Source organism: Abramis brama (genome assembly GCF_963993115.1).
Source record: "Abramis brama genome assembly, chromosome: 16".
Lineage (NCBI taxonomy): Eukaryota > Metazoa > Chordata > Actinopteri > Cypriniformes > Leuciscidae > Abramis > Abramis brama.
Genome location: NC_139978.1, coordinates 11,428,183 through 11,440,686, shown reverse-complemented (window position 1 = coordinate 11,440,686; position 12,504 = coordinate 11,428,183). Strand labels below are relative to the sequence as shown.

General features: G+C 40.4%; 2 protein-coding genes across 6 annotated transcripts in view; both read left to right on the top strand.

The window, feature by feature from the left end:
- The window catches only part of ogdha (oxoglutarate dehydrogenase a), a 48,525-nt gene extending 39,521 nt beyond the window's left edge, over positions 1-9,004 (top strand). For all 5 annotated transcript variants that reach the window (XM_084087428.1, XM_084087427.1, XM_084087429.1 and 2 more), the window contains 14 exons: positions 912-1,040; positions 1,125-1,304; positions 1,397-1,549; positions 1,632-1,734; positions 2,115-2,243; positions 5,034-5,184; positions 5,419-5,546; positions 5,650-5,828; positions 5,995-6,066; positions 6,172-6,297; positions 6,392-6,464; positions 7,293-7,456; positions 7,605-7,759; positions 7,847-9,004. In XM_084087428.1, the coding sequence (XP_083943554.1) occupies positions 912-1,040; positions 1,125-1,304; positions 1,397-1,549; positions 1,632-1,734; positions 2,115-2,243; positions 5,034-5,184; positions 5,419-5,546; positions 5,650-5,828; positions 5,995-6,066; positions 6,172-6,297; positions 6,392-6,464; positions 7,293-7,456; positions 7,605-7,759; positions 7,847-7,967 (1,863 nt within the window). In that variant the 3' untranslated portion in view covers positions 7,968-9,004. The remainder of the gene's footprint in view (positions 1-911; positions 1,041-1,124; positions 1,305-1,396; positions 1,550-1,631; positions 1,735-2,114; positions 2,244-5,033; positions 5,185-5,418; positions 5,547-5,649; positions 5,829-5,994; positions 6,067-6,171; positions 6,298-6,391; positions 6,465-7,292; positions 7,457-7,604; positions 7,760-7,846) is intronic.
- Positions 9,005-9,553: 549 nt separating this feature from the next.
- Positions 9,554-12,269, top strand: ppiaa (peptidylprolyl isomerase Aa (cyclophilin A)). Its single transcript, XM_084138804.1, has 5 exons — positions 9,554-9,781; positions 11,315-11,345; positions 11,434-11,522; positions 11,612-11,784; positions 11,892-12,269. Exons 1-5 carry the CDS (start codon positions 9,713-9,715, stop codon positions 12,022-12,024), a joined length of 495 nt encoding a protein of 164 aa, XP_083994930.1. The 5' UTR covers positions 9,554-9,712; the 3' UTR covers positions 12,025-12,269.
- The last annotated feature ends 235 nt before the right edge of the window (positions 12,270-12,504 follow it).

Below are 12,504 nucleotides of genomic sequence, written 5' to 3'. Positions count from 1 at the left end.
CACCTGGTCCATCAACACCAGCTCTGTAATGAAGAAGGCACAACAACGCCTGTACTTCCTGCGGAGACTGAAGAGAGCCAGGCTCCCGCCATCCATCCTCACCACCTTCTACAGAGGAACTGTGGAGAGCATCCTGACCAGCTGCATCACTGTGTGGTTTGGGAATTGCAAAGCACTCGAACGCAAGTCCCTGTAGCGCATAGTGAGGTCAGCTGAAAAGATCATAGGGGTCTCCCTCCCACCCAGCCAAGTCATCTTCCGGACACGCTGTGTGCGCAGAGCCTCTGCCATTGTAAAGGACCCCTCCCACTCCTCACACAGTGTGTTTGTCCCTTTACCATCAGGCAGGAGGTTATGCAGCATCAGGACCCGCACTGCAAGGTTCTGTAATGGCTTTTTCCCCCAAGCTGTCACAGCCCTGAATACTTTGGTGCCATCCAACTTTCATCTCCATAATTCGTTTTCCCCCCAATGACAAAGGACTTAACATACAAATGACTGTGTACTGTCACTTTAAATGGACAATGAGCATTAAAATGAACTAAATTTCTTTCAGCTGTATACGTGTATACGGAAGAATGACAATAAAGCTTGACTTGACTTGACTTGATAATTTAATAACACTGTAAACTTAAGCAAACATTAATATCCATTGTTCATACTGTACGTTAATGCCCAAATTAATTTGTAGATCTTAAACGATTGATTTTAGTTTTTTATTTTTTATTTATTTAAACAAAATAGTTTAGACAACTGTCCATTTATTGGTCATAACATAACCAATAAATTGGGCTAATTCTGTATCAATGAGAATTTTAATATCTGAACATCCTTAGTACTTTTAGGATGTATTGTAAATGGATCAGTTATGATGAGCTCAGATCGAACCATCTGCTGTGTTTTTGTTTTAGGTGATGTCCATTCACATCCATGGTGACGCTGCATTCGCAGGTCAGGGCATTGTCTATGAAACCTTCCATCTGAGTGATCTGCCCTCCTACACCACACATGGCACTGTGCATGTGGTTGTCAACAACCAGGTATTTGTGCACAAACAATTCCACGCGTGATGTAACATCCCCCACCAACTATCCTCTTAACACACCACTGCTTCTCTTTCTCAGATTGGTTTCACCACAGATCCTCGTATGGCACGTTCCTCGCCGTATCCAACTGATGTTGCCCGTGTGGTCAATGCCCCCATATTCCACGTCAACGCAGACGATCCTGAAGCTGTGATGTACGTGTGCAATGTGGCTGCAGAGTGGAGAGCCACCTTCCACAAAGATGTGGTGGTGGATCTGGTGAGAGAGTGTCTTTTATATACACTTTTATCATTTATTGTCATGTTTGGGAGTTTGTGACGCCAGTAAGGTAAATGACTTCTTTCCATTAGGTATGTTATCGCCGTATGGGCCACAACGAGATGGATGAGCCGATGTTCACCCAGCCACTGATGTACAAACAGATCAAGAAGCAGAAAGGAGTTCTTCAGAAATATGCTGAGAAGCTCATCGCCGAAGGTGCCGTCTCACGACAAGAGTATGAGGTCAGTCAGTCCTGCCCAGAACCAAGTAGCTGCCCAGTATCTTCAGCAGTCTATATAAAGTTTTTCTCATCTCTGTCCATAGGAAGAGATTGCCAAGTATGACAAAATTTGTGAGGAAGCTCATGCTCGCTCAAAGGATGAGAAGATCCTCCACATCAAGCACTGGCTGGACTCCCCCTGGCCAGGTGTGTATGAACATATGTTTTTGAATTAAATTAATTAAATATTTTTAACTTGATTTCATAATTCAAGGATGCGATTCTTTTTAAGTAAATAAAACATACACAGATGATTCCTTCACAATAAGGTTTATAACATAAATTTACAAAATAAGTTTGAATTTCCATTTTATCCTGTGACTTATTAAACCTTAAAAAAAGGGAAATAATATCTTTACACATTTATCTTTGGTTGCATCTTCCTGTCACCATCTGGAAGTTGGCGGTTCAGAATGAGTTGCAATATGTACTAGACTTTGTTGATAGTCGAAAAAACCCCAAAATGCCAGCATTTTGTTGCTGCTTCATGTAGATATAAGAGCATATTCATTGTGTTTGGTGTGCAGGTTTTTTTACTCTGGATGGCCAGCCCAAGAGTATGAGCTACCCGTCCACCGGTCTGCCAGAGGAGGATCTGACCAACATTGGACAAGTGGCGTCATCAGTACCCGTAGAGGATTTTACAATTCATGGAGGTTAGACATACGGAAATATGATATATCTCAATAATGAACATGCAGTATTGTTATCGTGGGCACTTTAAAATACCATGAAGAATTATTTATGAAGAATTATTCAGATTTTTAGAATGGATTTTAAGAATACTTTTCCATCAACCGGTTAAAATGTACAATACTGCTTGTATGCTGCGTCAAAAAAATAGGCATGTGCACTGATGTAAACAAGCTCAACATGCATGAGCAGCATGGTGGAATGAGTGGAGTGGAGGAGGCGCACTGAATGAAAATGCACTTTCACTCTCTGACAGCAGATGGCGCTTAAGGAACAGCAGAAATGCAGCCGTTACCTCTGTAACCCCGTAAACAAAGCAGTCCTGCTACTTTGGCCCTGACCCAAATGGCACACTTCATACACACTTTCGGTCTTGTGGACTTACTATGGCTGCCCACGTGCGTGTGTCCGTTAAGTCCGTGGGTGTCCCATTTTATAATTTTAGGTCTCAGAAGGGTGCTCGCTTTGTGGTTGATGTGCACCCTTAATGCGCGCTTTTGCCAAGCCTGCACTGATGCAAACTCCGCAGCAGACTTCTTCCTGACAGTCAAATTGGCGTTACGTCACGAAAGTGCGGACTCGTAGGAAGACTGCGAGAGCTTAGTGTGCCATTTGGGACAGAGCCTTTCTATTTCAGTCATTTAGATGTTTGTATTCGCAATGGTGTCCATCACCATGCCAAAAACTTAAACACTTAAAGGCAGGGTAGGCAGGATTTTTCTAAAAAACTTTTTCCCCAATTTGTTTAAACTGTCTTTATATTACCAATACATAATTAAAATGTAAGTACTCTGAAAAAGAGAGTATAAAAATCGAGTGTCTGTAGTCCTCTCAGGGCTGCAATAAACACAGCTACTTATTTCTGTTCGGAACGAATGAAATGATTGGCTGGGCGACTGTCACTCTCCCTCGCTACCATGGCTACCACCCCTGCTGCTACAGGAGCTGCCCACATGCACGCACCCGTTTGACTCGAGGAGGGGAAGAGGCACGGAAGCTAGGAAGAATCACAATTATGGCAGAGAAAGGCAAATTATACAGTCAGCGAAGGCAAACAAGGCAAAAAAAGGAACTAGTAAGGTAGAAAGGTAGGCTACTTGTCTCCGGAGTGTAACGATAGTCCTCATCAGAGCCAACAGTGCTTTCACCGTGGAAGCTCTTACATGCAAAACACCGTATATGTTATGAATCTTACACGAAATTCACATTCATCACAGTGTAACTGATGGTAATGGGAAAACGTGTATCAATGCAACATGTTTTTAGCTTTGCCTTATGTTACTAGCTCGTTACCGAATCAAACTCAATATATTTTAAACTTCACCAGTATTGATATGCTAGCTTGATAGTGAGTACTAACAGCCATGTTAGTTGTTTATATTCATAATTATAAAGTTAGGTATTTTATTGTGATTCTGACATGATGTCACTACATGCACTGCGCTCCTCTCCGCTCGGCGCTGGCAAACGCGTCCTCCTCCAGCTGAGCGGTCGGCATCGCACATTCATGTGTTTTGGGGACGTGGCTTTGGAAGGAGCCCAGAAGGGAGGGGGCGGGAGAATAAGTACTTACATTTTAATTATGTATTGGAATATAAAGACAGTTTAAACAAATTTGGGGGAAAGTTTTTTAGAAAAATCCTGCCTACCCTGCCTTTAAAGACTTAATAGGCCATTTATTTTCCAAATTAAACATTTTTACTTTTTAATCTGGACTACAACATGCCCTAGATATTGATTGAAAATGTAACACTTTACATTAAGGCTCCATTAGTTAACATTAGTTAATTTATTAGTTAACATTAACTAACAATAAAATAAAAAGTTATAAGTTATTTAATTATGCCTCGCTCTCTCTTGTTTCATACAAGCGCAGCTGCAGCCATTTTGTGAATATTGTTTTGTACACTGTTGGATTATAAGATACAAACAGGTATGATTTTAAAACAGTTTAATCTGAAATCAATATCTCCATAATTATTTATGTGGCGAAATGCTGTGTAATAAGTGGTATACCGTATCTCATAAATGTCTGTCTAGTTTGAACTCGCGCTAGCAACTGCTCTCTTCGTGGAAGCTTTGCGTTTAAAGACCTAATAAAATATTTCAACTCACATCAATATTCCGTGTCTAATTATTTACATTTTATTTACATACATATTATTTATATTTACTTATGTAGCAAGTAGCCATGTAATAAGCTGGATAATGTACATCTAATGTACAGCTTCACATCGGGGTTCTCATCACCCTGTTGGGGGTTTATTCTGAGATAACAGCCGGCTCGATGTACATTTATCCCTTACATAAAATACTTCTAAAGCATTGATTAATCTCAGTAAATGTTAGTTTCAACATTTAATAATGTGTTGAGCTAACAATGATCAGTTGTATTTTTTTTTAACCAACGTTATCAAAGAATAATAGCTTATGCTCATTGTTAATGTTAGTTAATGCATTAACTTACTTTAACTGAGACCTTACTGTAAAGTGTTACCTACTTTTATTATTCTTTTGCACTTTAATCAGTTTGAAAGTTGTTTACTCTGCATTTCTTGTGGATTGTTTTAGTGTAATTAAATGTTCAGTTATTTTTGTTATAAGAAAAAAGTTATTAGACCTGTTATAGTATGACAACTTATTTGATACCGTCACATGCCTAATGGAGGTACACTAGACATACAAAATAGTACATAAATATGCACACATTTCATGTTCTGTTACAATAATGCTTGTCTTCCCTTTGTGTAAAGGTCTGAGTCGTATTCTAAAGGGCCGTGGAGAAATGATCAAGAACAGGATGGTGGATTGGGCTCTGGGAGAGTACATGGCCTTTGGCTCTCTGCTCAAAGAGGGTATCCATGTGCGTCTCAGTGGCCAAGATGTGGAGAGAGGAACCTTCAGGTATAAACAACATTCACAATCATTCAGTATTCAAAATCATTCAATTAATAAACATTTTTAGAATTACCATAATAATATAATTATTAAATATAGTTGTGTAGTAACGGCACATTTTTCTGTTTGATAGACTTTTTTTATTTTAGCCACTATTTCAAGTGTATGTATGTACATGTATTATTTTGGATTTCAGCTCAGTGTAAGAGGTTACTGACCTGTTGTTTTTTGCATTTGCAGTCACCGTCATCATGTTCTTCATGATCAAAATGTGGACAAGAGGACTTGCATCCCGATGAACCACCTGTCCCCTAACCAAGCCCCGTACACTGTCTGCAACAGCTCTCTGTCTGAGTATGGAGTTCTAGGTATTTAGATGCTCCAAGTGCATGTTAAATTATCTCTGCAGTTAATGGAAGGTTGAGGACGCTCTTAGAAACTTGTGTTTTCTTTCTTTCCTTCGTTCCTTAGGCTTTGAGTTGGGCTTTGCCATGGCCAGTCCCAATGCTCTGGTTCTGTGGGAGGCCCAATTTGGAGACTTCCATAACACAGCTCAGTGTATAATAGACCAGTTCATTTGCCCTGGTCAAGCTAAATGGGTCCGCCAGAATGGCATCGTCTTACTGCTGCCACATGGCATGGAGGGGATGGTATGGCTGCATTACCCACAATTCTTATCTCCATTCTCCATTTCTCTCTCTCTCTCTCCCTCTCCCTCTCCCTCTCCCTCTCCCTCTCTCTCTCTCTCTCTCTCTGTCCCCCTCTCCCCCTCCCCCAGCTTTAAGCTGGCTGTAAAGGAGTTTTGTTCCTTCACAGGGTCCAGAGCACTCATCTGCCCGTCCAGAGCGCTTCCTGCAGATGTGCAATGATGACCCTGACTTTAACCCTGTAAGACTGCCTACCTAACATGTCTCTAAGTGTTCAAACACAAAGATTTCATAGACATTCTCAGAGTGAATATATCATGTACCTTTTATTTCGATTTTTATTTAGAAAATCACTGATGACTTTGAGGTGCGTCAGCTGTATGACTGCAACTGGATTGTTGTAAACTGTTCAAATCCTGCCAACTATTTCCATGTGATAAGGAGGCAGATCCTTCTTCCCTTCAGGAAACCTGTGAGTTCAGCTGTCAGAGCATTTTTTTTAAAAATCATCAAATTAAATTTTTAACTGATTTATTTATTTATTTTCTTTCTTTCTTTTTTTAAAGCTTATTATCTTCACCCCCAAATCTCTGCTGCGTCATCCGGAGGCCAAGTCTAGCTTTGACCAGATGCTACCAGGTCAGAAACTTCTTCTTTCCACTGCCACTTTTAGGGGGAAGATTTTAGAGTGAACAGTTGTGCCACTTTGGCGTAGATAAACAACAAAAGAGAAGGAAAGTTTTCATTAGTGGTCACGCAATATGGATTTTTTTGATGGGCGATACCAATATCTTGGAGAGCACGGTGGCCAATGGCCAATAGAAAGCCTATATATACTGTATATCAGGGTTTCTCAAACTCTGTCCTGGAGGGACACTGTCTTTCACAGTTTAGCTCCAACCCTGATCAAACACACCTGAGCAAGCTAATCAATGTCTTCAGGATCACTAGAAACTCACAGCTAGGTGTGTTTGATCAGGGTTGGAGCTGTGCAGGACAGTGGCCCTCCAGGACCGAGTTTGAGAAACCCTGCTGTATATGATATTGCGCTAATTAAAAGATTGTAACTAACGCATGTAATTTCCGCAATTCAATTTCTAGATAGTTAATATTTATCATAAAATTTACTTAAATACTTAGAAGTAAATCATTAAAAAATTTATGAAAAAAATAAACCTGTAAAATAAAAATGTTTATTCTGTAGATAACAGTAATCTGAGTCAGTAATCTGATAATTCTGTGCGCACTAAGAATCACACACACATGTATGTATGCATGTATGTACACACATTACATCTAAAACAGAAACAGTGAATTTGATCTATGGCAAGCATAGCATCTCTCAGATATAACAGTGATACAGAGGGTTCAGAAGAGGGCCATTTAATTGGCAATAAAGTTTGTTGGAATGGATGTGAATCTCTCCTGTTATCATGCTAATAAAGGTCAATATGCATGTCTCTTCAGGCACTCATTTCCAGCGTGTGATCCCAGATGATGGACTCCCAGCTCAAAACCCCTCAGAGGTGAAGCGTGTTGTCTTCTGTACAGGGAAAATCTATTACGAGCTCACACGTGAACGGAAATTACGCAACATGGAGAACTCTGTGGCTATCACTCGCATTGAGCAGGTACCATCATCTTCAGTAGACAATCAACAATGCTTGCTTGCCTGCGTTCTTTCAGTAAAGGCCTATATATATATATATATATATATATATATATATATATATATATTAGTAAAACGGTGGTCTGATTCACGCTTTTGCTCCTCCACAGCTCTCTCCTTTCCCGTTTGACCTGGTGAAGGCTGAGACTGAGAAATATCCCAATGCTGACCTGGTCTGGTGTCAAGAGGAGCATAAGAACCAGGGATACTATGACTACGTCAAGCCCCGCATGCGCACCACCATCGAACGTGCCAAGCCTGTCTGGTAAACTCTCAAACTTCTCATATAGAGCTGTGACACTCCAGTTGCTCTATATTCTCCCAAATCCTCACTGTGTCTTTCTGTGCACAGGTATGCTGGTCGTGAGCCTGCCGCTGCCCCAGCCACTGGCAACAAGAACACCCATCTTCTGGAGCTGAAGCGTTTCCTCGACACTGCCTTTAACCTGGACGCCTTCAAAGACCACATCTAAATCTGTCCTTCAATCAACAAAGAATACAAAAACTCACAAATACCCCATTCATCCCGGCAACCAAATACACTACACAAAACCATTTGAATCATCCCATGACTAATAGTAATACAGTTTCTCTTGTGTTAAGTATCAGGTATCTGAAATTTTCAGTTCATGTTCATTTTAAGTCTTTGTCACCATTGTTGCCCAGTTCAACAACACCAAAATATAATAAACCACAGAAAACACCTATTCTCTTGCTTGAGCAAATAAACAAACAGCACAAATTTTAATGGACCTAATGTATTTTCAACCAAAGCACTGTTCCAATCCTATTAAGAACTTATAGTAATCGGCATCTTTTGTCTCCAAACTCACTTTTTCCTAAGCTTTCATGTAGGGTTGTCATGATTTCTGTATGCTTCTGTCATCCCAACTCTCAACTGCTCTATGGCTTTAATTTGTATGTTTGTGTTTTCTTTTTATTATTTTGTTAGAATAAGGGAGAATTTTGGCACATACATTTGCCGTGTTTCATTAGTGGTAAAGTGGAAAAAAGGACACTTTATTTAGACTTTTGCACTGTTTTCTGGTAAGAAGAACAGTTGGTTCTCTAAAAGTGGATGTTGCAGTTGTATGATTGTATTTATGTAAAAATGACTTTGTATTCAGGGGAGGAAAGGCTCGATGTCAAAATCAGGACAGTGGAAAATTCTTTGCGGCACCTTTACATGTACAGTATGTGCCTCTGTTCTCATCCAGTATCATCTATAGTTTGCATTGTATACTCTGCACACTTGGCTAATCATTGATGCAGTCTGGTGCAGATAAAAATCCCTTCATACCCATCCTAACCCTCTGATAACTTGTGCCATACAGCCCAGCAAAGCAAGACAGAATTACACATTTGTGGTCATTCTTTTAAATAAAAACCAATGACATCTTTTGGCTTTTTTTGAAGAGAAAGCAAATTATTTTATTTATTTTGTTTTTGAGGAATCAGGTTGTTCTTGTAAAAGTTTAGCTTCATACAATAAACTCATAATCTTCTCAAATATCTGAAGTTGATCATTTAATACTAGTTAAGAAAAACTGGATTGTGTGTAATGGCATGAAATTTGTATGAGGAAGACGCAACCCTATGCTAATATAATCTAGAACCAGGGGCAATGACCCACTAGGGGGCCTCAGCCTTTTAATATTGTTGAACTTAGTCAAAAAGCCTGAAGAAGGCTGCTCTAGATCATCTATATCCATGGTTTCACCAAACAACAAGATGTATTGTTTTTATATATTAATTAAAATCACTGACACATATAGAGAGAGAGAGTTTAGCTCCAAACCTAACTAAACGCATCCTGATCTAGCTAATTCGGTTATTCGGGATTATTTGAAAACTCTTGTTGGAGCAGGGTTGGAACTAAACACTGCAGCGCTCAAGTTTTAAAGTATCACCAAGCCAAAATTGGTAGCATTTCATGTTAACATCAGCAATACACACGCCTTCATGCCGCATGCATAAAATGCCCAAAAGCGCATGTCGATTGTAAATTCTCAATAAAGATATTTCATTGGTTCCTATTTGTGTCTTTCAAAGCATCGACACGCTCTGATTGGACAGATGCAGCTTCGTGACGTCCCTCTCCTGTAATTATATAGTTTAGCGGCCTTCAAGCGGTCTTTCCTCCGTTCCAAGGCAGCCAGTGACACACGGTTAGCGCGCATCAGCCCAACATCATCTAAGCGCAAAATATTCTAAAGCCATGGCAAGGCCTAGAGTTTTCTTCGATATCACCGCCGACGGCAGACCAGTTGGAAGAGTGGTTATGGAGGTAAAGTTCCTCGCAATCATTTCACCTTAGCCGTATTGCAAGAAATAACTCCCTGACATTTTTCCTGCAAGTCGTGCTAACGCCTTTCTTGAGCGGATCTCATCGATAGCAGCATGCGGTATGCTACTGAATGAAATGTGCACCTAAACCCCACTGTGTTGCATAACTTTAATAACCTTGTACCGTTTAAGTGTTTTTCATTTCTGCTAAACAAATCTCATGATTCAGTTATGCTTAACCTGTTTGTGCAATTACCTGGCAAACCAATGTAGAACCATTAACCTAACGATGTTACACTCCCGGCCAAAACTGCTTGCTGATTGTATTTCTATTTTAAGGCCATGTTAAAATTTGCGGCATTGTGCAGCGTACAGCAGTGATGTTGGGAATCTGCCAGCATGGTAGGGTTTTAATGTTAGACTCCATCAGTAGTCGGACTTTAAGTTGTTCATTTCCATAGTGACACTTAGTGAGGTATTTATTTGCATAAAACTCATGTTGTTGTTATATCGCTTTGCAAGTGAAGCTGCGAAACTAAGCACGCGCCGAACTAGGCCGCTTTAACCCCACTTGGTGTTGCTTGTACAGCACGCTTATGTTCTTGACAAAGGTGCCGACAAAGGTTACAGACAGAATAACCCATTTCTCATACGAAGAGTATTACATAATGAACAGAAACTGTGCGGTTCCAGCGCTTGCTTTGGGGAAAAAAACTGCAGAAATATGGAACGCATTGAATGGATGGGCCGCTGTTCTTTTGTTTAACCCGGATTTCCTGAAAGCGACTTTATTTTGCTCAGTCCAAACTTCAGGTTTACGCCCCAGGGAAACTAAAACAATTGCGACAGTTATTTATCTTAATTATTTTTTTGTGTGTCTTTTTTACGCGGGTCTCGCATCCTGCAATCTCAGGAAAGATGTTCTGGAAAGTTCGTCGTCTCGTCTGTGAGGAGGAGGAGGAGGAGGAGGGGGTGAGGGGGTGGAAGGGGACGGAGATTTCGATACACTAGCCGCAAGTCTCCTTTAATTACCAGTTTTTTTTTCTTCATGCTGTTGTACTTTTGAGTTTAACTAATATTAAAGTTAAATTGGATGAGGGGGATTTAAAGAACGCAGTGTTTCACACTCCTTGCGTTAATAAAAGTGTTTTCTGAGCGGCCATTTTAGTTCTAACTTAGTCTAGTAAAACTGTCACAGAGCTCATAAGAAATCCTAACCACGCGCGTCTAAGATGTATTGTAACTACAATTTATGCGAGCAAAACGATGTATAATGTGCTGCTCTGCCTTTAAAGCTTTAAATTAAACAAACTTTAGATAATTTTGTCTTCCGCATTGGTGCGGTTTTACTGGAGGTGTTTGTCAGGCAGCAGTGCGGTCACGTGAAGATGGTCCACACGAGCTTGTTTCTAGTTTGTTGCATTTACTGCATGACGTAGTCACGCACTTGAACACATTATTGCAGCTGCAGTCATTTTAAATGTAACTTTTTATGTTTAAAATGTTTAATGTTTAAAATGTTTTTTTTTAACAGCTGAGAGCTGATGTTGTCCCCAAAACTGCAGGTATTTATATACATTTATTACTTTTTCCTGTGTATGTGGTGTTTTTTTTTATTTTGTTTTTAAGTACTCATCACCTGTCATTTTGCAGAGAACTTCAGGCAGTTGTGCACAGGTCAGCCTGGCTTTGGCTACAAAGGATCCACCTTCCATCGTGTCATTCCCAACTTTATGTGCCAGGTATGAAAGATTGGGTTAGTCCCAAAAGCGTTCTGTGATCTTAGTTGGTTTTTGACATTCGGTTCTAATCTTGAGACCTTTGAATACAGGCAGGTGACTTCACAAACCACAATGGAACTGGTGGCAAGTCCATTTATGGCCACAAGTTTGAGGATGAGAACTTTACCCTGAAACACACTGGCCCTGGCTGCCTGTCCATGGCCAATGCTGGCCCCAACACCAACGGTTCCCAGTTCTTCATCTGCACAAGTGTTACTTCATGGTGAGCAAAAGAATTGTGAATTACCATGCATTAAATCACTCCTGGATCCATGCTGTGGAGTGTCTTGTCCTGTCCTGACCTTTACCCTCACTGTTTCTTTCCACCAGGCTGGACGGCAAGCACGTTGTCTTCGGACAGGTTGTGGAAGGCATGGACTGCATAAAAAAAGTGGAGGCCTTTGGTTGTAATAGTGGAAAGACCACTGCCAAGATTGTCATCGCTAACTGTGGCCAGCTGTAAACGCCTCGACCACTAACATTCACCCAAACCCTAGTCTAGTCCCCCTCAGTGCCCTTTCTTAAATCCCGCCGCTAACCGCAACATTCCTATTCAAGTTCTACAAACCCACTCCCCCGCCCACACCACCACATCCTTCAGTCCATCTTTGTCTGAGTTGCCTTTTTTGTTTTCATTTGCAGATTAAGTCCTGTAGGCCTTTAATTTGTATCAAAGTCTGAAAATAAAGGGGAACAATGTTAAACGTGCATCTTTCAATTTATCTTTTTTTGCTTGACTTATTTGTGTATTGTTGCTTCAGATTAATATGCAAGCCACCTTTAGTGAGCTCTTTGATTTTTGATCTAGATTTTTAATGAACTTTTCTGATCCAGCGCATAAATCTAGTAATTGGTGAAGAAATTTAGTTAGGAGTTCAGCTCTTTAACTGAATGTGGTCACAGCAGTTGAGTTAACAGACTTTCTCCCCAGGGGACATTTAAC